Source organism: Hermetia illucens, chromosome 4 (assembly GCF_905115235.1).
Source record: "Hermetia illucens chromosome 4, iHerIll2.2.curated.20191125, whole genome shotgun sequence".
In the NCBI taxonomy this organism is placed as follows: domain Eukaryota; kingdom Metazoa; phylum Arthropoda; class Insecta; order Diptera; family Stratiomyidae; genus Hermetia; species Hermetia illucens.
In genome coordinates this window covers 107,843,504-107,870,949 of record NC_051852.1, presented here as the reverse complement: position 1 = coordinate 107,870,949, position 27,446 = coordinate 107,843,504, and the positions used below count along the sequence as shown (strand labels likewise).

At 42.8% G+C, this 27,446-nt stretch overlaps 1 protein-coding gene across 1 annotated transcript; it reads right to left on the bottom strand.

Moving 5' to 3' along the window:
* Positions 1 to 241: 241 nt before the first annotated feature.
* On the bottom strand, positions 242 to 27,047 carry LOC119656064 (SET domain-containing protein SmydA-8). The gene is made up of 7 exons (XM_038062342.1): positions 26,781 to 27,047; positions 14,499 to 14,770; positions 12,985 to 13,549; positions 12,736 to 12,908; positions 833 to 955; positions 582 to 775; positions 242 to 510 (listed from the first exon to the last, which is right to left on the bottom strand). The coding sequence occupies exons 1-7, from the start codon at positions 26,799 to 26,801 to the stop codon at positions 284 to 286; spliced, it is 1,575 nt and encodes a 524-aa protein (XP_037918270.1). The 5' UTR covers positions 26,802 to 27,047; the 3' UTR covers positions 242 to 283.
* Between the last annotated feature and the right edge of the window lie 399 nt (positions 27,048 to 27,446).

The following is a 27,446-nucleotide window of genomic DNA, read 5'->3' as shown; positions in this document are numbered from 1 at the left end:
TATGATTCCGGTATGGCTATTATCTATGAAAATCTTTAGAAAATAGTCTGGAAATATTTCAACAGGTTATACTTTTGCACGGGAGTGTTTATGTATTTACTAAAGACAATCCAGATTCATCACGCTATATATGTCGCTTCAAACCCCTTTCTTCATAGATCGTGATAGTACGCTCAATAGTTTCCGAATAACTGCTAATGGTGGACTAAGATAGATTTAAAAAAAATGCCAAAGAAAAATAAAAAATGCTAATATCGAAATGCATTTAAATGCAGTATCAAAATCATAACAACTTTTGTAGCTTTAACGTCATCAGTGCCATTTCTGCTCCATGAGCCATCTCTTGCTCCTTTTGTCCAGGCTCCATTTTGAGGATCTTACTACTTTCCTCAAGGAGCGAGACGACTTCCTTCAAACATTTCATAAATTCTGACTTATTAATTTGTTCTTTTCGTAGTCGTTGGCCGGCTAAAAGCAATAGTGGAACATGAAGTTCATACATTACGATGCCTAAAAATATGAAATAATTTTTTAAGTGGATTAGAATTAGAAATTCAAATAAATATAGGTAACAATTATACCTTTCACTCGGGATAATCCAGGCTCCAGAACTTTCACAACCTTCAAAACGTCCCTGCAATAGTCTTCTTTATGCTTAAGTAAATCTTCAGATAAGGAATCCACAAGAAAGTCTTCAGCTCGCCCGTAAAGTTGACAGAGATCGTACTTAGCGGAAAGGATCAAATAATGATTACTGCCTAGAATATTTCCGTACCTAAAGAACGTGAATCCATGAAATGCGTGTATATTAACCTTGTTAAAGAGAAAGTACCTCTCTATAAACATTTCTTGCCCCTTTACATCATGCGGGTCGATGGAGTCCAATTGGTCGAACAACTTATCTAACATTGATGAGATGTGCTTAGCCTCAATTGTATGGCTGCATTTCAGACACCTGAAAGGTACGATTTGTTAGTGAACTTCCCATCTTTTGTAGCAAAACGAGTGAAAGGAATCTCGAATGTGAAAGTACAGCCAGAACTCTTCGAAATGAATTTTCGTGTGAAAGAAATTTCGGACCCACAAAACTTCATCTGAGAATAGGCGCTTCGTCAAGTTACATATGAATGGGGAAACATTCAGAGAGAATGCTGAAAAGGAAAAGGATCTAGAACGACTTTTGCAAGCGAAGAAAAGTTAATCTAAGTGCAAAGGATGCAGTCCACATTTACATCAATAATTGTATGTAATTTCCAACTTTCAAAGTAAATCTTTAATTTGAAGCTCATTTGACCGAGCAAAGTTTAAGTTTGCATCTAATATTACCAGAATATATCGGAATTTACAAGTTTAATAATAACCTACGTAAGTACCGTACGTCTCTCATTCCACTTGTTTATTCAATGGGTAGAACCAAAGGTAATATGAATTTTTAATGTTTTGTTTACAAAACAAAACCTTGTTAAAATCGGTTCAATCTCTGTCTGTCTGTCCGTTTGTCTGCCTATCTGTCTTCTTTTTTTAAGAAGGTAGAAATCTTCAAAAGACTCTGGCCTGGGCACGCCAGATGTGTGATTTTTACCGACTAAAACCTGTGTTCTCTGGGACCCTGTCGTAGTTTGGACAATTAGGTGAGGTGTCCAATTCAAACCTGTACAGGTATTGACAGTACTCTTCATGGCCGGTGAGAAACTGGATGGATTATAATTGATCTTCTCATGCTTTCTCTCCAGTTACTCCCTGTTGGAAGGGATCAAACTATAAGTCCAACGACCTTTTTCTGACTAGTCGCTGTTGATATCTACTTATGGATCTCTTCTTTTCGGCCTTTTTCACCTGCGATAAAGGAGAGATGGAATTGGTGTTATATATGTTCATCATCTCGGTTGCCAGGATGTGAATCGGCATCGGCACCGAGATGACGAATGCTGCATCATCTGAGATGGTCGTGAAGGCAGAACATACCCTTACGGCTGTTCTTCTATAGACTGCACTCAGTTTATGTGCATTGCGTAAAACATGCACCACTTTCGCAAAACTGGGACTGCATATAGCAAGATAGAACACACCACCTTGGCTATGAGAAGACTGCAAGTATGCCACGGTCCTCTTACGTTCGACATCATCCTTGCCTTGGTGGATGCTTTTCCATAAGTATGCCCCATGTGCTGCTTAAAATTGAGTTTTCCCCTATCATCACTCCCAAGTACTCAATGGCCAGCTTGGAAGTGATGGTACGATTCCCGACTCTAATGCAGGCGTAATTTCTCTTGTGGCGTTTAGTGATGAGGACCGCTTCCGTCTTTTCCTCCTCGAGTGCCAATCCAGTACTCTCTGGCCAAGCCTTGACAACACTGATTGCTTCGCTTAAGTACAATTTAGCATCCTCAAGATCCTTTGCGACCACAACCAGCTCTATGTCGTCGGCATAGCTCACCACCGTCCTCCTCTGGAACCAGAAGGTGGGCCCAGTGCAGAGCCCTGTGGGACACCCGCAAAGACAATGAATTCCTTGGGTCCATCATCGGTATTATACCAGAGCGTCTGTTCTTGCAAGTAGCTGTCGACAAAAGCATAGAGGTAGGTGGGAATTCCAATCGTCGCCAGACCCTTTCGTATAAGGTTCCAATTGGCCGAGTTGAATGCATTTCTCACATGCACGATCACCCCCAGACAATATTTGTTGGAGCAACCCCTTCCGTGAATTTCATTTTCGGCCGAGCCAGCAACCATTTTGATGACATCAATCGTTGATCTGGCTTTACGGAACCCATACTGGCGATCTAAAAGGCCTCCTTGGCTCTTGACGACCGAGAGTAATCTATTACAAATTACCCACTCCAACATTTTCCCCATAGTGTCTAGAAGACATATTGGTCTATAGGAAGACGATTCCCCTGGAGGTATCAGCTTCTGCCGCTTCCATGGTGTAGGAAATATACCCTCGGACATGCTGGCAAGTTCACTATTCCACTAATAATTGGGTCCTCTAGTGGGGAAATGAGCAACTCCTAGGCATCGACGCATCACATGCTGTAGAGATGCTTTGTGTGACAAATGGAGGTCTATTCATGGAGGTGCCTTCAACACCTCCATGCATGTTTGCTCATCCATCGCTCTTGCAGACAATCCTGTTATTCTTTTGGATTTCGGCTTCCGGGGTGCGGGTCTCCTGCCGTGTGGCTCCGTCCTTAGTTCAAAGGTGATTGCCTGGTGGCCGCTGTACGTGAAGCCCCCGCTAACTTCTCAGTCAGATATACAATTGAATTGGATTCCTTTTCCGATAAGTGTTTACATCACCTTTATTGATCAGAACTACATTCAACTGGGTGAATGATTCTAATAATCAGTGCCCCCTTGCGTTAGTCTATTTGCTGCCCCACTCGATGGACTACGTATTGAGGTCACCGGCTACCACCCTTGGACCTCATCCGCTTGCGTCGTGAACAAGACCGTCTAACAGGACTTCAAACTCAGGCGGTGTCAGGCTCGGTGGTGCGTAGCAGCTGTATATGAATATACCGCTTAGTTTTACCCACACAAAGTCACTGCCGCCTGATCCACGCTATATTGTATGGCTTGGCGACCGCACGCCCATATCGCCGTTCCACCAGTCAAATCTGTGACCCATACACCACCGTCAAGGTTTCAGTGCGGTTCGCTAATGATAGCAATCGCGGATTTGTAAGTAGTCTGGACAAGTTAATCCTGTGCGATGATTAAGGTTTATTTGTATAAACCTCATTTTCTCACTGCATTTAACGACTTCCTAAATTCCGGGCATTTACCACTTCCAGCAATATGCCGGTTATCCTTTTCTTCGCACAAAATGCATTTGGCGTGCCTATTGCATTCCTTGGCAATATGTCTTTTCTCTCCACATCTTCGATATGGATCGGACCGATCAATGACGCTAGTGGATGCCTTCGCGAAGTGTCCAAACATTAGGCATTTGAAGCACCTATTTCCTTACTCAGCAAACAGCCCATCCAATCCAAAACTTGCTCAGGGCCAACGGCCAACGCTGCATCCACTGGCATTCGTATTGCGGCCATTTGAGTGCCATCATAAACTTTTCTTAGGCTCACGATAGATTCTTCCCTCAATTCCTCCGACTGGATTTGTTGCTTCAAGGCAGTGCAAATCTCTTTTCTGGATGTTACCTCATCGAGATCCTTGCACTGTATATAGAACGAACCGCGACATTCTCCCCAAGTGAGAAAACCGTCAGGTTTTCCCATGCTGGATTTTTTCAGCTCAAACCTGAGATCCCCTTTCTGGGTCCTCCGGATTGTGTTGACATTTCCGCCTAGGTTTTTTAGGTCGGGGTCAGATTTCATATTTTTCACTATCTGAACACATGATAGATTTCCTTTGCTGGAGATTACTGAATTCATACTTTTGGTTTCGTGTTCTTTTTTTTGTTCATTACCTTAATCCAACTACGGTTTTTATTTTCCTTCAGTTTCGCTTCGCTAGCCGCTTCTGAACTTTTAGACGCCAAGATGCCTTTTTTCATTTTGGTCCCTGTTGATTCCACAAAGCTGCCCCCTCTTTTTCTCCCATTCTCTCACTTGATCGAAAGTTGATGAACCAGTGCTTTGGTGTCACTTGGGTCGCCTTTGACACTGTTGGGGCTGAGATTTTCGGCTTTTTCTTCTTTCTTCTTCCTGTAACTTATTGTAAAGCATCCTGATGGCTGTCACCATGTTCTTAATAGCTTGTTGCACGTTGTGCTTGTCTTTGATGAATTCGAACAGCTGCATAAAAGGTAGTTCTTCTGGGTCAAGGCTCTGTTTTCGGTGAGTCTTGGCCAGATTACTCCCTTTACAGACTCCTTCATCTCTTTCATTTGCCAAGCTCCCATGAGCTTTCTCTTTTGCCGTCTTTGGTATTAGAGGAGATCGTAAAATTGATGAGCTTCTCCTAAATGGATCTACTTGCTGCTGCTGGAGTACCTCTTGGTCAGATCCGATGGGTGTCGAAATCACCTTTCTTGGCTAGCTATCTCCTTTTAGCTCATCATTCTTTGCCTTCGTTCGTTTCGTTCTCCAAATCTAAAACACTTGTAACATTAGATTCCACGGTGGTCAAGTTGTCCACCACCGAGGTACTGCGGCCAAGGGATATCGACGGCCAGGAGCCCGCTTGCTCACTCCCAAAAGCCGCCGATACTGGGGTTGCGAGTCCCTGCACCGTAACTTCATTTCTTCTCTATTCGTCCACGTTGGTTTTATTTTCTGGATATCCTTCCCATAGCCACTTTGGTCCACGCAACAGAGATGAACAAATACTAGTCAGAAAAGGAAAGGGCATGAACAAATATTTACACATCAATAGGCATGCCCCTATCCGTCACCTGGGGTCGCGCCTGATGGGAAATCTGGCAACTCTTCTCTGGCAACGGATGTGTCTGTTTGTCTGTCATATGCACTTTTCTCAGAAACAGAATACCGATTGACACGAAATTTAGTGAAAAGGTGGGAAACATAGAAAAATGTAACTCACATTCCGTGAGTTACATGCATGCAGAAGGGGTGCGTCCATTTTTTTCTATCGTTTTCAGTCACGTTTAGTATCAAATGAAAGGTCTCGATAAGTACTTTTCGCTGCCAGTTTTAGTTTTGACATTCCTTGAAAAGGCAGGGAATGCGAAGGGTAGAAAATGATGATTTCTTTAACGGACCCATTCTCGAAAACGACCCAATCGAAAAATTTGAAAAAAATCATGATGTTGCCCTTATACGGTGCCCAAGCCTGAAAATACTCTCTACATCGGTATCTGCTCGAATTCAGTTAATAATTGTATATTACTATTTTTTTCTAGGAAATTGACTAGGAACCCCCTTAACTTATTCTGGCGTTATAAAAATTTGCAGAAGTATAGATTGTAGTATGAAGTATGTTATTCCCAAATTTGATCAAGATCGTACCATTACTAATAGTTACAGCAGTAGATCAAAGTTATCTTTACCGTGTTAATTTACTGCAACCCAAAGTACAAAGTATCAATATCACACTAAAGTGAGTAGTCTGACATGCTAAATGCATATATTTTACGAGCTACGTACAAATAGGATAGTTCTGCGTTTATAATAAACAAACAAAACCTTTTATATCTGAAGCGCCGAGCTTCCGGTTTTCCGACTTGTTTTTGTATTTTCACAGTCAAAATAATGATGATGATGTCTAGGTAATTTATTAGCGTATCTTGAGCAGCTTACACTTTCCTTACTTATTCAGAGATACATGGTCCGCGATACCCCAGCCGTGTTCATTTTCGGGAAAGTTGATAGCACCACCATGGACCCTGCTACTTTTAGTACTTGAAGTGATTTCTCGATCAATCCGTTGACTAATTGGAACTCGTTGATTTTTAATCACGGTCATTGACCAAAGAATTCTCGGAAAGTACTTACCGTGATGGTTTATTTTTTTATTTCCTATTTTTAGCTTCGCGTTCTCAATGTCTCACCAGATTCCTTCTATATTTCAGGTTCTGGTGTGGTCTCGCACATCAGATAAGTACACTTGAAAATTTGGATAATGGCGTGAGAGGGACTGCATTGCTCAATAGTACCCTTCCATATTCTCGAGCCTAGCTAGCATGAAGCAGACAAGCGCGTGCCAATTAGAAACTCCAGTATAACTGCACTCAGACAGTCGCAGACCTTCACGGTCAATTTCGCCATTATCTTCAGATTTTGAAATAGACAGTCCTCATGGTTGATCTTTCTCTACCCGTATAGTCATTTGGCTAACCCGCAAAAGTCGACACGGAATTTCTTAGGGGTGTAAATTACACTGGTGGACAACTGAACTTCACTTTTCGCAATTGAAAGTTTAATGTTAGGTTAGATTAGTTTTAGTGTTCTGATGAAAAAAAAAACATAAAAATTTGTTTTTTTCGCTGGTGCAGTTTTTTTAAATAGTAAATTTAGGTTTTTTGAAGTACGATTTCACAGGCCTGAAGGAGGAACCCCTTGTCAAATTTCGACTAAAATTATCTATATATTATCTTTCAAATCATATACCATCTGCTTAGATTTGATGAAAAGTGGCTGGTACTAAAGTTCAAGTTTCATGCAAATTTCGGTATGTTTGCCTACTCTGCTGTGAATTTTTTTTTTGAATCAAATATAAATATATAAAATATAAAAAAAATAGTTTTATTTTTTATATCAATATCATCATCATCAACGGCACAACAACCGGTATCCGTTCTAGGCCTGCCTTAATAAGGAACTCCAGACATCCCGGGTTTGCGCTACGGTCCATCAATTCGATATCCCTAAAAGCCGTCTCGCGTCCTGACCCACGCCATCGCTCCATCTTAGGCAGGGTCTGCCTCGTCTTCTTTTTCTACCATAGATATTGTCCTTATAGACTTTCCGGGCTGGATCATCCTCATCCATTCGGATTAAGTGACCCGCACACCGTAACCTATTGAGCCGGATTTTATCCACAACCGGACGGTCATGGTATCGCTCATAGATTTCTTCGGAGGATTCTTCTCTCGAACGTGGCCAAGAGTTCGCAATTTTTCTTGCTGAGAACCCAAGTCTCCGAGGAATACATGAGGACTGGCAGGATCATTGTCTTGTACAGTAAGAGCTTTGACCCTATGGTGAGACGTTTCCAGCGGAACAGTTTTTGTAAGCTGAAATAGGCTCCGTTGGCTGACAACAACCGTGCGCGGATTTCATCATCGTAGCTGTTATCGGTTATGATTTTCGACCCTAGATAGGAGAAATTATCAACGGTCTCAAAGTTGTATTCTCCTATCTTTATTCTTCGCGTTTAGCCAGTTCGGTTTGATGTTATTGGTTGGTTGGATTTTGGTGCTGACGTTACCACCAAATATTTTGTCTTACCTTCATTGATGTGCAACCCAAGATCTCGCGCCGCCTGCTCGATCTGGATGAAGGTAGACTGTACATATCGGGTGGTTCTTCCCATGATGTCGATATCGTCAGCATAGGCCAGTAGTTGGGTGGACTTGAAGAGGATCGTACCTCTTGCATTTACCTCAGCATCACGGATCACTTTCTCGAGGGCCAGGTTAAAGAGGACGCATGATAGCGCATCCCCTTGTCGTAGACCGTTGTTGATGTCGAATGGTCTTGAGAGTGGTCCTGCTGCTTTTATCTAGCCTCGTTTCGTCGGGATACCAAATTCTCTCACGGCCGTGTACAGTTTTATCCTGGCTATCATAGGCGGCTTTAAAGTCGATGAAAAGATGGTGCAACTGTTGTCCATATTCCAACAGTTTTCCCATCGTTTGCCGCAGAGAGAAAATCTGATCTGTTGCTGATTTGCCTGGAGTGAAGCCTCTTTGGTATGGCCCAATGATGTTCTGGGCGTATGGGGCTATCTGGCCTAGCAAGATAGTGGAGAATATCTTATAGATGGTACTCAGCAACGTGATACCTCTATAATTACTGCACTGCGTGACAATTCCCTTTTTATGTATGAAGCAGATAATGCCTCGTTGCCAATCGCCAGGCATTGATTCGCTGTCCCATACCTTGAGCACAAGTTGATGAACCACTTGGTGTAACTGGTCGCCTCCATATTTAACCAATTCGGTTGTAATTCCATCGACTCCTGGTGACTTACGGTTTTTTAGCCGATGAATTGCACGGACTGTTTCGCCTATACTTGGTGGTGGCAGTATTTGTCCGTCGTCTTCAGTTGGCGGAACCTCCAATTCGCCGATGTTTTGGTTGTTCAATAGTTCATCAAAGTACTCAAATCATCGCACCAATATGCCCATTCTGTCGGAAATTAGATTTCCCTCTTTGTTGGCTTCATCCTGCTGACTTGTTGGTAAAACTTCCCCGCCCGGCGCGGTTGCTCCCTGTAATTTCCAGTTCACAGACTTGGTGGTTTTCCCAGGCTTCCTTTTTCCGTCTGTGAAGTCGCTTTTCCGTTCGACGGAGTTCGTGATAAGTCTCTGCGCGTGCCCGCGTTCTATGAGTATGCATCATTACTCGAAATGCGGCATTCTTCCGTTCCGTTCCTAGCTTACAATCATCGTCAACACAGCCGTTCCGACTTTTTTTGCGGCTGGGGCCAAGTATCTTTATGGCCATATCAATGATAACGTTCTTCAGGTGGTTGTGAAGATCATTTGTTGATGCTTCGTCTCCAGGACCTCTGTTAACTACGGTTATTGCGGCATCCATTTCCCTCTTATAGTTGTCGGGGAGGGCTGTGTTGTGAATGGCTTCAGTATTCGCTCTCACCTGATTGTCAGATGGGATTGTAGGTGGTGTTGTAATTCGAGTTCGGAGCACCATGCCAACGAGATAGTCGTCCGAGTCTATATTGGCCCCCTATATGTTCTGACGTTCATCAAGTCTGAGAGGTGGCGGCGTTCAATCAGCACGTGGTCAATTTGGTTGAAAATGGTCCCGTCTGGAGAGGCTCACGAATGTTTGTGAACCGCTTTCCGCGCAAACCAGGTACTTCCAACAACCATTTCTTGCGATACTGCTAACTGGATAATGCGCAATCCATTATCATTGGTATCCCTATGTAAGCTGTGGGAGCCGACGTATCGCCTGAATACGGGCTCCGTCTCTACTTGACTGTTGAAATCTCCAAGTATGATTTTGATATCATACTTGGGCTAGGCTCCGAGGGTCCGCTCAACTGCCTCGTATAAGGTATCCATTTCCGACTCTGCAGTCTCCTGTGTAGGGGCGTGAACGTTAATAAGGCTTATATTTCTAAATTTGCCTCGTAAGCGCAGAGTTCAAAGCCGTTCGCTTGTTTTCAAAGCCGATAACAGCAGGTTTTATTTTTTGGCTTATTAAGAAACCTACTCCGAGCACATGGTTTACTGGATGGCCGCAATAATATATGGTGTAGCGGCTCTTCTCTGGGAAACCGGTCCCTGTCCATCGTATCTCTTGCAACACTGTTACATCAGCCTTGAGACAGGGTATTGGCTTGTTGCTCAACAGCATCCGGTCTGTACAGGGAGCGCACGTTCCATGAGAAAATGCGCAAATCGTCAATCTGTATCGTTGCCGGGTTCGTCTTTGTAAGATCCATCCTGTCCGAGGCTCCTTTCGTGGCTTCGTAACATCGGTTTTCCGTGTAGGGTTGTCAGCCCTACTGGTCCTTCAGATCCCTTGATACATTTTGTCCCGTTTTTAGGCGCGGGAGATTTGCCTTCATCTTTCTCCATCTGTAGTTTTTCATAAAGAAAGAACTTCCAGCGATCCCCACGTGGAGGTCGGAATAGGGTTTGGTAGTATAGTTGTTAGTGTTGGTTCAACAGGCGTTTCCGAGGTTTTATGCTCCATCGTTGCTACCAATCCACGTTTCGCCCTGGGACCTATACTACCCTTTCACCGCTTTTGTATCAATAGTATGCAAAATTACGAAAAATTTGAGCCCAGTCGGCCCAAAATGGGATGAAAAATGGCAGCTCTACCTTAGATTTAAGGCCAGCACTTATTTTTGCATTTTTTGTTAATTTCAAAATTTCGTCTTCTTGCTTGCTCTACACTTTCAAAAAGTTTTGTAAGCACTTATAAACTTTTATTTTCATGCCTCGTAGATGATCCCAACCCAATCCAACCGATCACCAATTCATTCACAAGTGCGGTCCTGACAGCTTGATAATTTGTTGAAAATTCCTTAGTTTTGGCGTATAGTGCGTGAAATGGCAATTGTATGTACGTTGTGCACTCATAGTAGAGAATAACACAATACCTTGCACGAGGCCCACGAATGCAGTATTGAGGAGGTATGACTCCTGTCTAGACTCAAATTTGTATTAGTGAAAAGACGTACCAAAGTGTGGGCGGGGCATGCAACCAAAGCTAATTGTCGGTGACTGACGTATGAGAAAGTGGAAAAACAGAGCTCGGCGGCCACTGAGGCGCACAAGTCTAACCAGGTAAACTCTAAACTGGAAAGAGGTGCGTACAATAAACTCTGGATGTTCTAGTTCCAGGCTATATTTAGTTTGAAGACAATAAGGCGGATGAGGAGCAGGAACGCCTCTATACGGACTACTACCCTTTTGCGAAATCGGAAAGGGGAATGATGAGAAGAGAAAGTGTTGAGGAAACTACACCAGGTGAATTTACCAGAAATTGAGTAGTCCAACAGTCCAAACCCAAGCACTAGTAGGATCTCACCAAAAGGGCCTTACCCTTGTGGGACTTCTCGCTGGATCTTGTGGAAAATGTGCACGTCAATTGCAGAATTTGAAACTGTTCTGCTTGCAATTTGAGAGGCAATATTCATGGACACCTGTGGCCAGTGGAATTCTGCATTTTGTTGTCAGTGGGCATGGTTTCGTGTTAAAGTTATTTGACTGCCCATAATAAGTTTCTTTCATAGTAGCCCATCAGCAAGCCAGAACCACAAATGCTTCCAATTTTCTCTCAACTGCCAAAGAACTTGGGTATACTTAATGATTGGAAATTTAGCTAAGTTCACCATGTATTTAGTTAATAAAGAAGAATGTCTGTGCGACATATATGGATATTAGTTTATAATATGGTAAAACTCGGCGTAGACTCAGGATTGATACAATCCAAAGCGAATACAAGTAGAATAAACTTTTCCGTAACAAAGTGACTTCAACGATTATCCACCAATATCCACAAACCAGCAGTATAAAGGGCACTACCCAAAAACTGTTGCTAACAGCCCTGGATACGAGTCTCGGCAGTATGTGTGTAAGCAAAAATATTTCTGCTAACAGGAAAGTTGTCTCCTTGGTGTGGTTAGTGATGGAAATCTTACAAAGACACCCAAGCGCCAAGTTGCAGTCAGGCTGCACCACGCACTTTATAGGCTCGTTCCAATTGCTCAAGTTTACTTTGAATCGCAACTAACTTCATCATTTTCGTTCCAAAGTTGTGGGGTCCAAATGTCCACTTTAAAGGCACAACTTAACCTTCCTTTACCCTTCATGTACTGCGGACAATGGAACATGACATGCTCCGGGTTTTAAGGTGCAGTGGCACATTTGGGAGAGTTAAGGACTCGTTTAACCCGAAGTGATGCAAATATTTTCTATAACAACTGTGTTTCATAAAGAACCTTGTTATTTGATAATTTAATTCGCCGTGTCTTCGAATGATCCATTTCGCAATACCAGCACCAATGAGTGGGTTCAGCAACGGTGGAATTATACTACACACCCTTCGTCCAGCCCACGAATGCCAAGCATTCCATCAGGATATACCTTGAGAAACATTTGCTGCCACAATGTGCTTGCACAGCCCATCATTCGCCTCGCGCCAAAGAAGCCTCCTAAGAAGTATCTTCCGATTTCAACTACGTGCCTTTAGTCCAACCCCAGCCTCTGATCATGATAATCTGTATCGGAAATAACACCCTCTGCATTGTCAATGAGGTCGGGAGTCATACACGTAAAATATCATAGCATGTGCCTTCATAACACTTACTAATACTATTTAGTCATTACATTTGGTGGGAGACTGACTTATGTTATCTCAGATTGAACACTTTTATCTTGATAAAAGAGACAGAACTTGCAATGGTCACGCTTACAACCACAAGTCAATTAAAAATTATATATTGGGAGGAGAACACATAAAGACTGGTCATTACAGCAAAGGAGCTGGGAATCGCTGGAATAGGAGTGGCAAATATGGAACAATAAGTCAGTGGATAAATCCTAACCAAATAAACCATAATTAACTACGGTAATGAAGGCTCCAATTTTAATTTTATACTTACTTCCACTCCGCTTGTTGGTCAAGAGGATTCGTTGATAGCAATATTCCATTTGAACATGATGAGCATTTCAAAGCACTGCAATATGTTCCAAATTCAGTTGGATCACTGCACCTTTGACATGCACACCAGAAGAACTTGCCCATGTTGAGCCTCTCTCGTCTTTTCAATGTACCCTGAAATAGGAATTATTTGACTAATAAACGATTCAGGGTTGAACAAAATGTCGAGGCTGTGGTTGTCTGAAGTTACCATTAGAATATATCCATAATTGACAGTTATGCTTTCTCCCTTCTTAATATCTCGCATTGCCCGTATCTGCATTGAGAAATTTTCAGGATTGTCTGTATGCGTTGAATTTGAAGAGCAATCATGTGCCATTAGGAATGATGTTGGGTACAAAGCTCGTCCTTTGGCACCTTCGTGTCCAACCTCGAAGCAATTAACCTCGATGATCCCGCAAACAGTGTGGATTTCTTCTTCCGTAAAATCGTCAATTTTCCACTCATTACGGATTCGGTTCACAATCCGCGTTTGATTTCGTGTCCACAGCCAAGTAATATTTTTCCGAATATCATTGTGGGCTTCCATTTCCATGAGTTGCTCCCATTTCGACTTGTCATGTAATTTTAGAAGGAGGCATCGTAGAGGGAAAATTATTTCGTAAGCTACTTTGAGATCATTGTCGCCATATTTTTCGATGAATTGAACTACATTCTTTTCGCGGAGAAAGTTACATTCAAAGTTTGTGTGGCCATGGTCCTGGTTGAGTTTTTCACAAGGCTGGCTGCAAATTGGCCAGTGGCATCCTGGACACCTGAAAAGAAAACAATTAAAATTAAATTTTCCAGTTTGATACTCCTTGCGAGGTTGAAACTGGAAGCTATGCTTTTCAGGTATGATGCATAAAGTTAGGAATTCAATTGTTTACTATTTTCAAGACACAAAGGGTTTGTTCTGTACTGGCTCGGATAAAGAACTTGTTGTAACATCTGCGTTAACGACGAGAGTTAAGCGTTATATACCAAATAGATACGTGCAAATCGCAAAATGGAGTATCAAAGATCGTTAGGTATGTGGCGCGGCAGGATTCACGCGAATACCAGGGGACAGATGACGTCACCGGCGCTCCACTCAGTTCAGACCTTGCTACAAGAGTGAAGAACAGAGTAGGTGACGAGAAACGTCAGATAAAAACAATGATAATAATAAGAAAAAAGACAGTTGGCAGTCATTGGGAAAAGAACGAGTTTTGTGCAGAAAGAAAATAGTTACGGACGGAAATCAGTATGATTTCTAATATCTCGGAGTTATAGGAGTACTTTTTTGAAATTGTGTATTGAACTTTGTTAAATACGAAAAACATGTCAGAAACCTATTTCGAATTATAAAAGAATACAAGCTCCTAAAGGTACATAACGGTCCCACTTTGGAATGATAATTTATGCTGTTGTAATGAGCATAGAATTTGGAGATGACCAAAGTGACTTCTAAGTGTCATGTACCAATAATCGCTATATGTATAGAAAAATTAAACAGAAACTGATCCGACTGACGAGATACTTAGTCTATCTTTTCCTGTCGAGCCACTTCTCTGCCAACGTGGCATTTTCTAGTGGTTTACATATTCCGTGTCCTCTAAACTATTTTAAGGGATATGACAGACTAAGGCATCGAGGGAGGGAGAGACAAATGATAAAGTTCAGTGATAAATGCAGCCTACTTAGAATATTTTAAAAACTACTAACTAGACTGGTTAATCTTACTTGCACTGCGATTGAGGAAAAACAACTTTTTTCAAACATCCAAGGCACACCGGTCCATATTCCGTCGGTGGGCCGACTACCAATGGGCTTTCCTCAATTAGAACATCACCTGGTTTAATAGGCTTTGTTGCAACTAAGTAACGACCCATCATTTCCGACGTTTTTATTTCATATAATTTTGACCATCCACTTTGGAGGGTGTCGTCATCATTTTCACAGTCTTTTTTGGTTGATTTCGTCTGGTGTCCATGTTTGTGCTGCGAATGATGTTTCTGAAAGGAATATGGGAAAATGATTTTAAGAAATTTGCGAATTTATATGAACATTATCGTGTGCATGGATTTGTGCGTTCAATAAAAAAATCCACTCAGTATTATGACTCGCAGTAATGCTGGACGTTTACCACTGACTGGATTTTTATTAAACTTTTGTACCCTTGTCGGTAAGATGGTGAGAGTGGTGGGGATATCATCATTTGTCGCTATTCATGACGTTGTACTTGTCAAAATTTGATTTATCAAACAATTAACAACAAACAAAGCACTACAAACGAGGGGTGTTCAGAAAATAACGGAAATTTTAATTTAAAAAAAAAATATTTATTTTTTCGTCTACATCAATGTTGTCGCCTTCAAAATAGTCCTCATTAAATATTATGCACTTGTGCCACCGCTTCTTCCAATTGTCAAAACACTTCTCAAATTCAATCTTTGGAATAGCTTTTAGCTCTTTCAGCGATGCGCATTTAATGTCACCAATGCTTGCAAAATGACTAAGGTACTGTAACCCCACATGTACGATTAGGGTAACGAGAGGTGATGTTTAATACTATACTCCGTCATAGCATGCAGGCGAGGGTTTGAAGCAACATACTTTGTACTATTTTCAGTAAAACAAAAATCAAATGCTGAGATCAGATAAATAGGCAAATAAAGTATAATTGTAGTTATTCCGCTATGCTAAATACTACCTAATTTCTCTTGGTGACAGGTCCCACGACATACCGAACAAGAGAATGCATCTAATGTCGTTAAAAAAAAATGATCGTTTTGAGAGATCCTAAGCCTCGGAAAAATTCTAGGCATTCACCTCAGTCGACACGGCAGGACGAGCCCTGGTCCTGTGGAGAAATGGGCAAGGGTTCTTGACGCATGGACGGCGCCAGGACGTAAGTAAATTAGTCCAAACAAATCGAATACATGTCTGCACGCTAAATATTGGCACCCTCATTGGAAAGACCAAGGAACTCACAAGAGCCTTACGGAAAGGGCGCATTGATATCTGCGCTGTGCAAGGAACCTGGTGGTTTGGTGGCAATAGCTGTGATATACAACGCAAGCGCGGTAAAAACGACTATAAATTACTTTATTTTGGTAGTTCAAATACTCAATACGGTGTTGGGACTGACATCTCAGGGAGTTTCCGTGGTGCCATTAAAGAAGTGGAACGATCTGATGACCGGCTGAAGAAACTCACCATTATATCAGCTGATGGCCCTATTCCCTTCTTCATAGCATACATACCACAGACAGGTCGACCTGATGCCGAGAAAGATGCCTTCAGGCAACTTCTCAATGCAAAAACCTGTAGTATCCCGGCTGATGATCTATCTTCATTGCAGGCGTCCTTAATTGCACCATGGGAAAAAAGGATTTGGAGTACACAATGAGAGTAGCGAGTGTATCGTCGATTTTGCGGACACTCACGACTTTGTACGATTGTCTCACCTTCCTATAGTGGCAAGAGTAAAATGCAAATCGACTATATTCTCATAAGACAACAAGATTTTACTATCGTCACTGACTACAAGGCCGTTCCCTATGAGACCATCGCGATCCCAGCATAGGCCCTTGATCGCTGCTTTGTGAATCGTGAAAAAAAGAAGAAACGATGCTACTTATATGATTAGCAATCATCACGAATGTAGCATAATCGTGGTTCAAGACACGATCCACATAGCGGCTTATGCAACCCCCAGGGTCACCAAGTTGGGTAAGTAGTTCCTCTACCGAGATACTTGGCTTTGGAATGACGATGTCCAAATGAAGGTGAAATGCGTAAAAAGAAACGCCTACCATAAGTTTCTCGACAATAAAATGGTGGCCAATTAGAAAATTTACAAGAACACCAACCGGGAAGGAAAGAAAGCGATCGCTGTCTCGTGAGCAGCCCATTAGAAAGATTTTTACAATAAACTGGACACTCAGGATTGCGAAAGCGGTCTGTGTCGAGTTGTCAAAAGCTGAAATCAACGCTCACAAGATATCGAACGCTTCTGTTGCGTTCATGACAAGAACGATACTTTGCTTACCGACCGTCGAGCTGCGACGGATATAATATCATTAATCAGAACCTTGAATTGTGTTAGAGCACTTCATTAAAGATCGTAAAGGTACACTACAGGATTACATTACCAAATAGGAGGTAATACGGTCAGCATTGCACTCGTCCGAAATTATTAGCCTGATTTGACTCAGGTACTCATTCACAGCTGAATCCACTGGTATCCGACGTCAACTCACGATACAAATCCCACTGCCACCAGTGAGATTTAAACCGCGACCTTCCGTATGATAGCCTTGCGCTCTAACCACTCAGCTATTTATTTATCTTCCACTGTCAACGCCATGAAGTCGAGAAAGCAATAAAACGCAAGGAATCGGTGAAACCACCGGATCTGACGACATCGCAGCTGAGCCCTGGAAAGCGAAGAGCTGGAACCCAACACTGTGGCTTAATGAATTCTTGAATCGGGTTATTAAGGAAAGTAAAACCCCATCAACTGACAAGAAAACACGTCCGTTCCTATTTTTAAAAGGAAGGGTAGTCCAGCAGAATTGGCTAATTACCGCCCGATCCATGAAGATTTTTGAACGTATTCTTGACAACCGTATTCTGGAAATTGTTAATATAACCATGAATCAAGCCAGGTTTTTCAAAAACTGCGGAACTACTAACGCAATACACGCAGCGCGGAAAAAACACCGTGAGAAGCATCGCCCTCATTACATCGCATTTCTACATCAGGAGGACCGGGTGTCACAGCAACTCATCTGGTATGCTCTACGACAACACCTAGTACCAGAAAAAGTAGTGCGCTTGGTTAAATTGATGGATTCGAAAAGTAAAGTTTAAAGTGTGGTGGGAGCGCCTTCTCACCACTCCATTTGTTCTTGTCATGGACAGTGACACACGGGACATCCAACGTCCACCGTCTTATATATTACTTTATGCAGATGATGTTAGCGTCACGTTTGCTATGCAGAACTGATCTCGAGCAACTTGTCCAAAAATAGGATGATGGTCTCATGCAGGACAGACTCAGATTGAGTCAGAATAAAACAGAATTTTGGTCGATCGATCTCCATGAAACAGGCACAATTCATGGTAATGACCCCCGTACAACTTAGCGATTTAAATATTTCAGAACAGTACCCTTAAGCAATGGAGGACTGTGTTATGAAATTGCTTCACGCATTAGCGTAACCTGGGTAAAGTGACATTCCACAGCTGGTCTCAAATCTAAAATTTACCGCGATGTCGTTCGCCCTGTCACCCTCAAAGGTCGAGAGTGGAATGAACAATGGTGACGAAGATATTTAGACTAGTAGCGTAACACCCCTTGATCACATCCGAAGTAAGGATATCCGCGGTCACAACAAAACTGATCTCGAGCAGCCTCACGCATCAGCTCCCCGGCGACAAACCTAAATAAAATCGGCATGATCACTGTCGGTATTAACGACCTGCTCAGAAGTAAGCACTTTAAAAGATTTTTTTAGGTGGTCTTAACCAAACAAACCAAACTCCTCCATGAAACTACTTCGTGTCAATGCAACCTACGTGAAGTGGCGCTGCACAACTCCGTAAATTTAAAATCTACCGTAGTGTCGTTCACACTCTCTTTCTGGTTTCAAGTAATAGAGAGCCACCAAAAACAATGGGTGCTATCTCGCTACTTATAGGGCAGAAATGTTGTGCTCGACCATTGGCATGATTCGACGTAATCATAACTGAAATGAGAATATCCGCGATTGAAATAGAGTTGGTGAGTGCTTGTTTGGGGTGTTTGGAGTGGGGTGCTAACCGGTAGGTAGCTTAAAGGGTTGTGGACTGAGTTGGCTGTTGTGCATTGCTACTGGCCCTAATGGCTCTGCAATCCTGCCACTTTGATACGAAATTCAGTCACCTGTTATCAAGTATTCTGTGTTGGTATTCGCTCTATTGTTGTACTGTTTATATGCTCTCATTAATTGTCATTACCTTCACGTCGGAATCACTGGTGTCGCTGGTGGACGGGTGGCGAGTCCTGGAAGACTTCTCGGCAAGTGACCACCAATACATTGCTTTCGAAGTGGTGGACACAAACTCTCGGTGTGCGCCACCCCGACGATATTTCTGTGCATGGAACGTTGCGAAAGTGACCACCGGAAAGTTTGTCGAAACTTTGGAAACAGGTGGGACCACGCCGGAGGGTACTCCTGGGGGCGGTGGCGTCGCAGCTGACACTGTCGTAAATTCAGTTATGAACCTGATAACGACGGTCTGCGGAGTCTCCATGCCCAGGAAGACATCGAGGTATTGGTGGACAGTGGAAATTGCAGAGCTCCGGAAGGAGTGTCACAGGCTCCGCCGCTTAACACAACGTCTAGGCGACCAGGGAGGAGGCATGTACCATAATGATGGAGTACAAAACAGCCAGAAGGAGACTCCGCAGCGCAATAAACAAGAGCAAAGCTCGCTGCTGGCAAGATCTGGTCGACGAAGTAAATGGGGATCCGTGGGGACTCGGTTACAAACTGGTAACCCGAAAAATCGGGGCTCTGCGGAAACCCTGTTCACTTAAGGCTGAGTAGATGGACCGCATTGTAAGGGCACTCTTTCCTGCGCACCCCGTATGGGATGACGACGTCGGCGCGGAGAGCGCAGAGGACTGTCCACTTTTCTCTATAGAAGAGTTGGAACAGGCAGTCCTCTCCATGAAAAGCAAGAAGGCACCAGGACCAGATGGTATTCCAGTAGAGGTATACAAACTGGTATGCCAACATCGGCCGTAAGATGGAAAGACATTCTAGGCACACTAGATAATACTTTCAACGTGCCGAACTATCTCTTACGGATATTGAGGAACCATCTGAGGAACCGCTCCCTGCTCTATGAAACATTAGAGGGTCAGAGGTGGATGGAGGTCACATCGGGGATAGCACAGGGATCCATCCTAGGGCCAGACCTCTGGAACGCTACCTATGACAGTCTACTTAAACTCGTCATGCCAGAAGAGTCGCGCCTGGTCGGTTATGCAGATGATGTCGCCGCGCTTGTTGCTGGACGCACTGTCGAACAGGCACAAAGCAGACTCGGCATATTGATGCGACGAGTAAGCGGATGGATGACTACACATGGTTTCAACCTTGCACTGGAAAAACCGAAGTAGTCATCCTGACTAAAAGGAGAATTCCGACCCTGCGTCCCATATCGTTCGGCCAGTCGATAAACGAGTCAAAATCATCGGTAAAGTACCTCGAGTTGACTCTTGACTCTTGATTCAAAGATGAGCTTTTCCGAGCAAATCAAAGCAGCAGCGAACAAGGCTGCGGCTGGAGTTTCGGCGTTAAGTAGGCTAATGGCAAACATAGGGGGTCCTACGTCTAGCAGGCGACGTCTTTGCTCTACGGCGCAGAGGTATGGGTTGGCGCCCTTAATATTACAAGTACAGAGACGGAGAGCTTTGCGGGTGGCGTCTGCGTACCGCACTGTCTCTGAACGGGCCGTGATGGTGATCGCGGGAGTGATCCCCGTTGTCCTTCTTGCTAAGGAGCGTAAGGCCATATACAAGCGCAAGGGAGATGAGCCAAGGGAGGTGGTTGCTCGCGAAGAACGGCAATGCACTCTAGACGAGTGGCAGCTCTCGTGGCAAAATGAAACTAGAGGCAGCTGGACTGCGCGGCTCATCGGCAACTTAGGTGCGTGGCTGAATCGGAAGTATGGTGAGACTGACTATTTCCTTACCCAATTTTTAAGTGGGCATGGAAATTTTCAGTCTTACCTGCACAAGATTGGAAAGGCGCGTTTTCCGAATTGTGTGTTTTGCAATCGAGCTGAGGACGACGCCCACCACACTTTTTTCCCTTGTGGAAGGTGGGATGGGGTTTGTCAGCAACTCTATTTAAACACAGGGGATCTCTTTCCAGACAACATTGTCGAAGGGATGCTGAGGACTGCTCACAGGTGGAATAGTGTTGCCCATTACGTTCGGGCCCTTTTCGTTGATAAGAAGATTGAACTCGACCGGTGGAGGAGCCGGATGGCAGGGGGTTACTTGAACTGGGGTTCCTTCCTTCCCCTCACGTTGGTGAAAGGAAATCCCTGATTTGAAGGCTTCGCAAGGCGGGTGAGTTCGGGGACTAGCCCGAAGTAATGTGACAAATGGTTCCAGGTTAGCTCTCTGACGATGGGGAGGTGTTTAGTTGGTAGTCCGACGACGCACCGAATCAGGAGTCCAACACTGTGTGCGTAAATGCATTCGCCTACCCTACCCAAAAAAAAAATTAATTATCATTACTACCAATAAAATTGATGTGTGTGATTTGCGTCACAATGTACTCATACATTATTGAAGGAGGTAGGAAACCTCAAAAATGCTGAGGCTAAGAATCCATTTCTCCGAAAAAGAAAACAAAATTTAGCGTGTATAGTAGATGTTCATATGCAGCGCTCCTGCATCTATTCCCACTGGTTACAGACTTCATGTGATTTACTGCACTGCGTCGATGCAAAGACGACGTGGAATTCAAATGTATTTATAGTTGCAAATATGCACGGATAATTGGTGGCGAACGAATTATCGAGCAAATAATTTCCGAAAGCGAGAATTAATCAAATTCTCTGCTCAGCAATTTCCACTCATTCTATAAAGATATCAATTAATAAATTCACCATTGGCCTGTCGGGGATTGCTCACTTACGTCATGTTTACAAGACGCAACATAATGACTATCCGATGTGCTCTCCATCGCAGGATTTATGTTAACACGTGATAAACATGAAGATGATAGCCAGGGGGTATGGTCACCTTTAAGTTTATTTGCTCTGGTATTTCGCTTGGTATCTTTTTATGAATTAATTGGAGTTTTATTTAGATGGATACAAACAGAAAGCATTGGAGGAATTGGTATGATTAGTAAGGATTAATTGAGAGATAGTTCAACGATAAATGAAAAGCGAAAGCAATCATTCATGTCAACTTTGCTAAAACGTCTTAAGAAAGGTATTTACTTATGGAATAAGATAATTGACATTGCCGGAGATATAACTACAATTGATCTAATGTGCCAATAGGTGATAAAAAGTTGAGTATAACATATGGAAGTAGTAAACATCATATTTCCCCTGCAAATCAATTTTTTTATTTATGCGCACCCCGGAACGATATTTGTAACCTTGAAAATAATGCTACAACTGCTTTAGCATTAACAATAACCTTTGCAGGTTTCAGCTGGAGCAATATCTTCTTTAAGTTTGCAGGTTAAACTCATGAAAAAGGCATGTGATAAGTTGCTGATCGTGGCCATGAATGCAGACACTAAAGTCTTTCATGAAAACTTATACGACCTCATTGAGGTGACTTACTCTCATTATCCTACGCGGAATCAAAACTAATGTACGAAGAGGAAGTTCAAATTCAACCCTGAGGGCCACAGAAGGAGAACACATACAGCCTGCAGAAGAAAGACATTTACTTCGGTGATTTTGATTGCTTTACTGAAAAAGATTGATCCGGAAAGTTGGAAATATTAAGCATGACACCATCGTCCAGATATCTCAATCTATTATAAAATGTAAAAGGATGAAAAAGAGACTTTTCCATTTCCTATTCAGAATTTTTCAAACAAATTTTATACCAACTTTTTAGCACTTTAAGGATGGAGCTGAATGGGGCTAACCCCTCAAGTTGATATTTTTTACATTACCTCCAAATATAAAACCGTGTACTTGTGACTGTAGTTAATTTTGCCATTTCCTGTAGAACCTTATTAATGTCCACTGTCAACCGAGAGAACTTTCCAATTATTAAGAAGCTTAAATTGTGGCGTTGCTGCTACTTTCAGACACTTCTCCGTCCAAGAGGATGCCATTGCACCATTATGTCCTCAGACCAACCTAAGGACGGTTTGAAGGCAACATTCATCACAGCGATGATGCATTTCAACGCAAAATATGTGCGACCATGCGATCGATTGATACATGCCCCATATATCCCCCATTGTCGCAAACACTTCCGGCAGTGACGCGGTGTTTCAAAACTGCAGAGATAAATCTACCAAGAAACTTCGCCTGAGCTCGGTGTGGAGTCATAAATTTACCTGACTATTCAAAGAAGCAGCTCAAGTACTCCACCTGTAAGACACTCCATGAACCCAGTGGTTAGGAGAAGGGTAGTAACTGGAGTTGTCAACTTAATTTATAATGAGGCTATGACCGCATTCACAAAATATGCTGACATTCTTCCAGACGTTATGCCAAAGATTCCAAAACGAAAGTTAACTACCAACATCATTGCTGCCATTGACAAAATTTTGGATGATCGTTTGGCTACTGAGATTACTGGCCTAGAATAATTTACGTTACCACAGTTATAACTGGAGACGTACGCAAACGACACGGATATTCTTGCCCTACCGAAAGGCAGAACATTGCAATGGACAAGCATAATTTCGAACAAGTGGACCAATTTCTCTATCTAAGAGCGCTACTCTCAAAGGACGGGAACGAAAAACATGAAATCCAAAGGCGAATTACTACTGCTCATAAAGCATTTTATGCGGTCTTCTCCATAATGAGACCGGCAAAAGTATACAGATCCAGTAAACTACGAATCTACAAGATATTTATTCGTTCCGTGCTATTGGACGCGGGGCATGGACTTTGACGTAAATGCCGGAAAAGCAGATCGATATCTTCGATAGAAAAGTTCTCCGAAAGATTTTCGGAGCCGTAAAGGAAGAGATGCCTGGCAAATCGGGTGCAGAATTTCTGGTATAAGAAATAGCGACAGTCATGGAAGGGTGGCATACCACCTTATCAGTGCGTACATCTGAGGGAGCTAATACCTCAGTGCTCATCCGTATACGGAGGGGCATCTTCCAGGGGGATTCGTTGAGTCCCCTTTCGTTTTGTATGGCACTGAACCCCTTTCAGGACTACTAAATGATGCTAGAGGGCATGGTTTTGCAATAAAGTATGGCCTACGTGCTAAGTGCGAACTAACACACTTGATGTACTTAGATGACATCAAGCTGTATGCTGGTACTGACGATCATCTTGGAAGTCTGTTGCGAATAATAGACATGTTCAGCCGTGATATTCGGATGGAGTTTGGAGTAGACAAGTGTCGAATCCAAGCCATCTGCAAAGGTCATCACGAGCCGCATGCCGGACATAGCATTGGTGACCTCCACATCGAAGTTATGATCGAGACTGACTTCTACAAGTACCTAGGAATTCTGTAAAAAACCCATGCTCGAGTTAGTGATCCGAAGGATGCTCTGCTGTCCGAATGCCTGCGACATGTAAAGCTGGTGCTGAAATCGCATCTATCGGGGAAGAATAAAATAAGTGCGGTGAATGTATTCGCTATCTTTTCACTGGCTTATGCATTCGGAATATTGCCGTGGACGAAGACCGATCTGGAAAACGTCCAGCGGCGAATACGGACAAGTTTGTCCAAATTCCGAATGCATCATCCAAAGTCTGCCGTGGAGCATATGAACCTGCCTCGTGTCATCGGACGTGGGGGCGTGGTTGACGTGGCGGCACAACATCATCGCCAAGTCAACTCGCTGCGCGCTTATTTTTACAGCAAAGAACAGACGAGTCCCTTGCATGCGGCTGTCTGTAAGGCAGACTGTAGACTGACTCCACTTAACTTGATTGATCTTTCAATTTTCTGAGTGGGATGAAGTCGGACCAAGAGCGGATCGATGAAGGCAATACACGGTGTTTGTCGCTTAGCATTTGTCAAACAGATGGCTGTATGCTTGGGAGCTCTTTGCTGAGACGGAGGGGTTCATGTGTGCCATTCAGGATGGCGTAGTCGCCACCCGAGCTTATAAAAAGCTCGTCATGAAAGAACGGGTGAAGAACGACCAGTGCAGAATGTGTGATTCGGCGTTAGAGACGTTGGACCATCTCATTTCTGGCTGTACTGTTATGGCACCGGTGCAATACATCACCAGGCGTAATGCTGTATGTAAGGTTATCCACCAAAACCTTGCATACAAGCATAGGCTGATCACGAGAACATGTCCGGTTTACCGATATGATCCGCAAGCAGTACTTGATAGTTCTGCTTACACCATGTATTGGCACCAACAAGTTCTGACTGATCGCCATACTCCACACAACAAGCCTGACGTACTGTTAGTTGACAAGACGGGTTACTTCGCATATATTATTGATGTTGTTATCCCACATAATAGCAACATCGACGGAAATACGCGGAGAAGAAGGTGAACTATGAGCCATTGGATAGAGAAATCAAAGAAATTTGGCGTCTCGAGCGGGTGGTTGTAGTTCCCATAGTATTGTCAGCTACAGGTATTGCACCTGAATCCCTCACGGCTTCCCTTGATGTTCTGGGACTTTCGGACAGTCTGATTCAAACCATACAGAAATACACCATTCGGCATACGTGCTCGATGTTGCTGGGAGTTCTCGACAGATTCTCCCATTAACCTACCACCGGCCACCACTACCAGCGCCCCTTTAGTTTTTAAGTAGGTAGGATCGTCCGTGCCTAAATGCTTGGCACTTAGCGCTTAGTATTAGGTATCCGGCATCTGCCGAGATTGTGTTAATTACGCCAACGATTATTATTTCCGAGTTATCACAATCTCGGCAGCTGCCGAGGGAGTATGCGTTGATCCACATTTCCCTTAAGAAATCCACTAGGAAATAATAATAAATGATAAATATTGCCGAGAGATGCTGGGAAAAGGTGGAAACTTCGCAATTACCTAAAGCAAAAGAGGGAACAAACGCATGTCGATAGGCATTTTAGTTAAGCTTCACTTAGGTGTATCTACACGATCAACTTTCGTTATTTCGTTTGTTTCTGAGATAGCTCAACCTCCATGATTAATTCCATCCTTTCAATCCGCAACCATTTAGTTAGTTTTCTGCGCAAAGTGAAGGACGAATTTTCGGTCGAGATGCGGAGGGTGTCTTTTTAAATGAGAGACCATTCAGGTAAAACACATCGTCTAGTTACCAAAAAACCTTGAACATTGCAACAGCTTCCTACCAGATATATGTAGGTAATTCACGGGAAAAATAATTAGCATCTAAAAAATAATTAGATTTTGTTCGATAAACATTAAGTGTATCAGCGAGGGGTCACTTCGGTAAAAGTAGAGCTTTATCAGTACATATTTACTGCAATTTATGATTGATCATCCCCGAAACAATTTTACCACTTTATCTACATTCTGATAAGGCCTCTAGCTATGATGATGCACGCACATTTAATCAGTAAATTCGCGTGAGTGTACTGATGCATACTAAAGTGACTGCGATTTCTTATTTTATATATATATGTGTATAATATTTGTAAAATAAAAATAAAGACAAAAAATATTATCACAAGTAGCGTAATAACAGCAAGATATGATTTACAGTCCCCAGGAAGTTACAAGTGAAAAGATATGAAAACTTAAACGCAACTTTCCTGAATCATCAGGATCCTGACCCGGAAGATTTCTCCATAGATTCCTAACTGACGATCAAATATAACAGAGATTATATTTTTCCAATATTAATTCCAGGATTTTCCTCTCCTGAATGACCTCATCAGAAGCATGAACAATAGACAATAAACAAATAAATTTTAATAGCTCAATTTCTACCGCAGGAATTTGTATCATCTAAACATTGGAACCTCCATTCAAAAAGCTCTTTTGTTTATTTTGATTGAAGCTAGTGAAAATCCGAGCGGAAACGTGGTCAGCTGGGATGAAAAGATGCTTCTCCGACCGGGAAAACATTGTACGAAGTTTATGGCTATGACAAGAAATTGAAATGGGCTGGGGTACTCGCCGAGTATTGTGGCTATTTTTAAAAAGAATTTTCACAATAGCCCGCACGCTGCCGCTCGCCATATGGAAAATATCAATAATGGCACCGAGCAATAAATGCGTACATTCTACGAAATTTTCCACAATTATAAATATTCAAACTTTATTTACGAACAAACCGGGGAGCGCACTATAATTTAATAATCTTCACCTTTTTCTTATAATTTGGCATTCTTAAGCCTGTCCTCAAATCAACTTGTCCAAATTCGCACTTTTTGATAGAAACAGAGTTCACACTGGTTGCGTTGGTGACACTTTTCCGATTTTCTTTTTTTGTTTCACCTGTTGCCGGCTAGTACTCTCAGATAAATTTTATCGCGACCACCGAAAATTGAGAACGAGACTGCGACAAATAGATCGCGTTACTGGGAAGCTAAACGGAAAATCTAGAAATCTTATTGCCACTGGCCACTTTTTGCTTTGTGTATGGCTAGCGCGGGACAGAAATAAAGTCACCCAAAAGAATTCAATGAAAGCTTGAAGCTAGTGTGAGAGCAATAAGATACAATTTCGCTGTGGTTGAATTGTTTTGGTAAGATCCTTATCTTTTTGGATACATTGGAAAATGCGACAGTTCCTGGAACATCTATACGAACTGTTCATTTTAAAATAGTGAAACAGCGAAGGTCAGCTGGAAGCTCGAATTAAGAAATGGATCAACCAGAGAGGAGAAATCAATGATGGGAAAAGGGGGAGGGGGCGTGGGCAGGGCTAAATGCAGTTCTTGTGGATCATCAAATAGTGTCTCCTCTAAATAATGGCCCAATATGGGGTACCTGGGTGATGCTTCGCGCTTAAAAATGCTTATATCATGTTG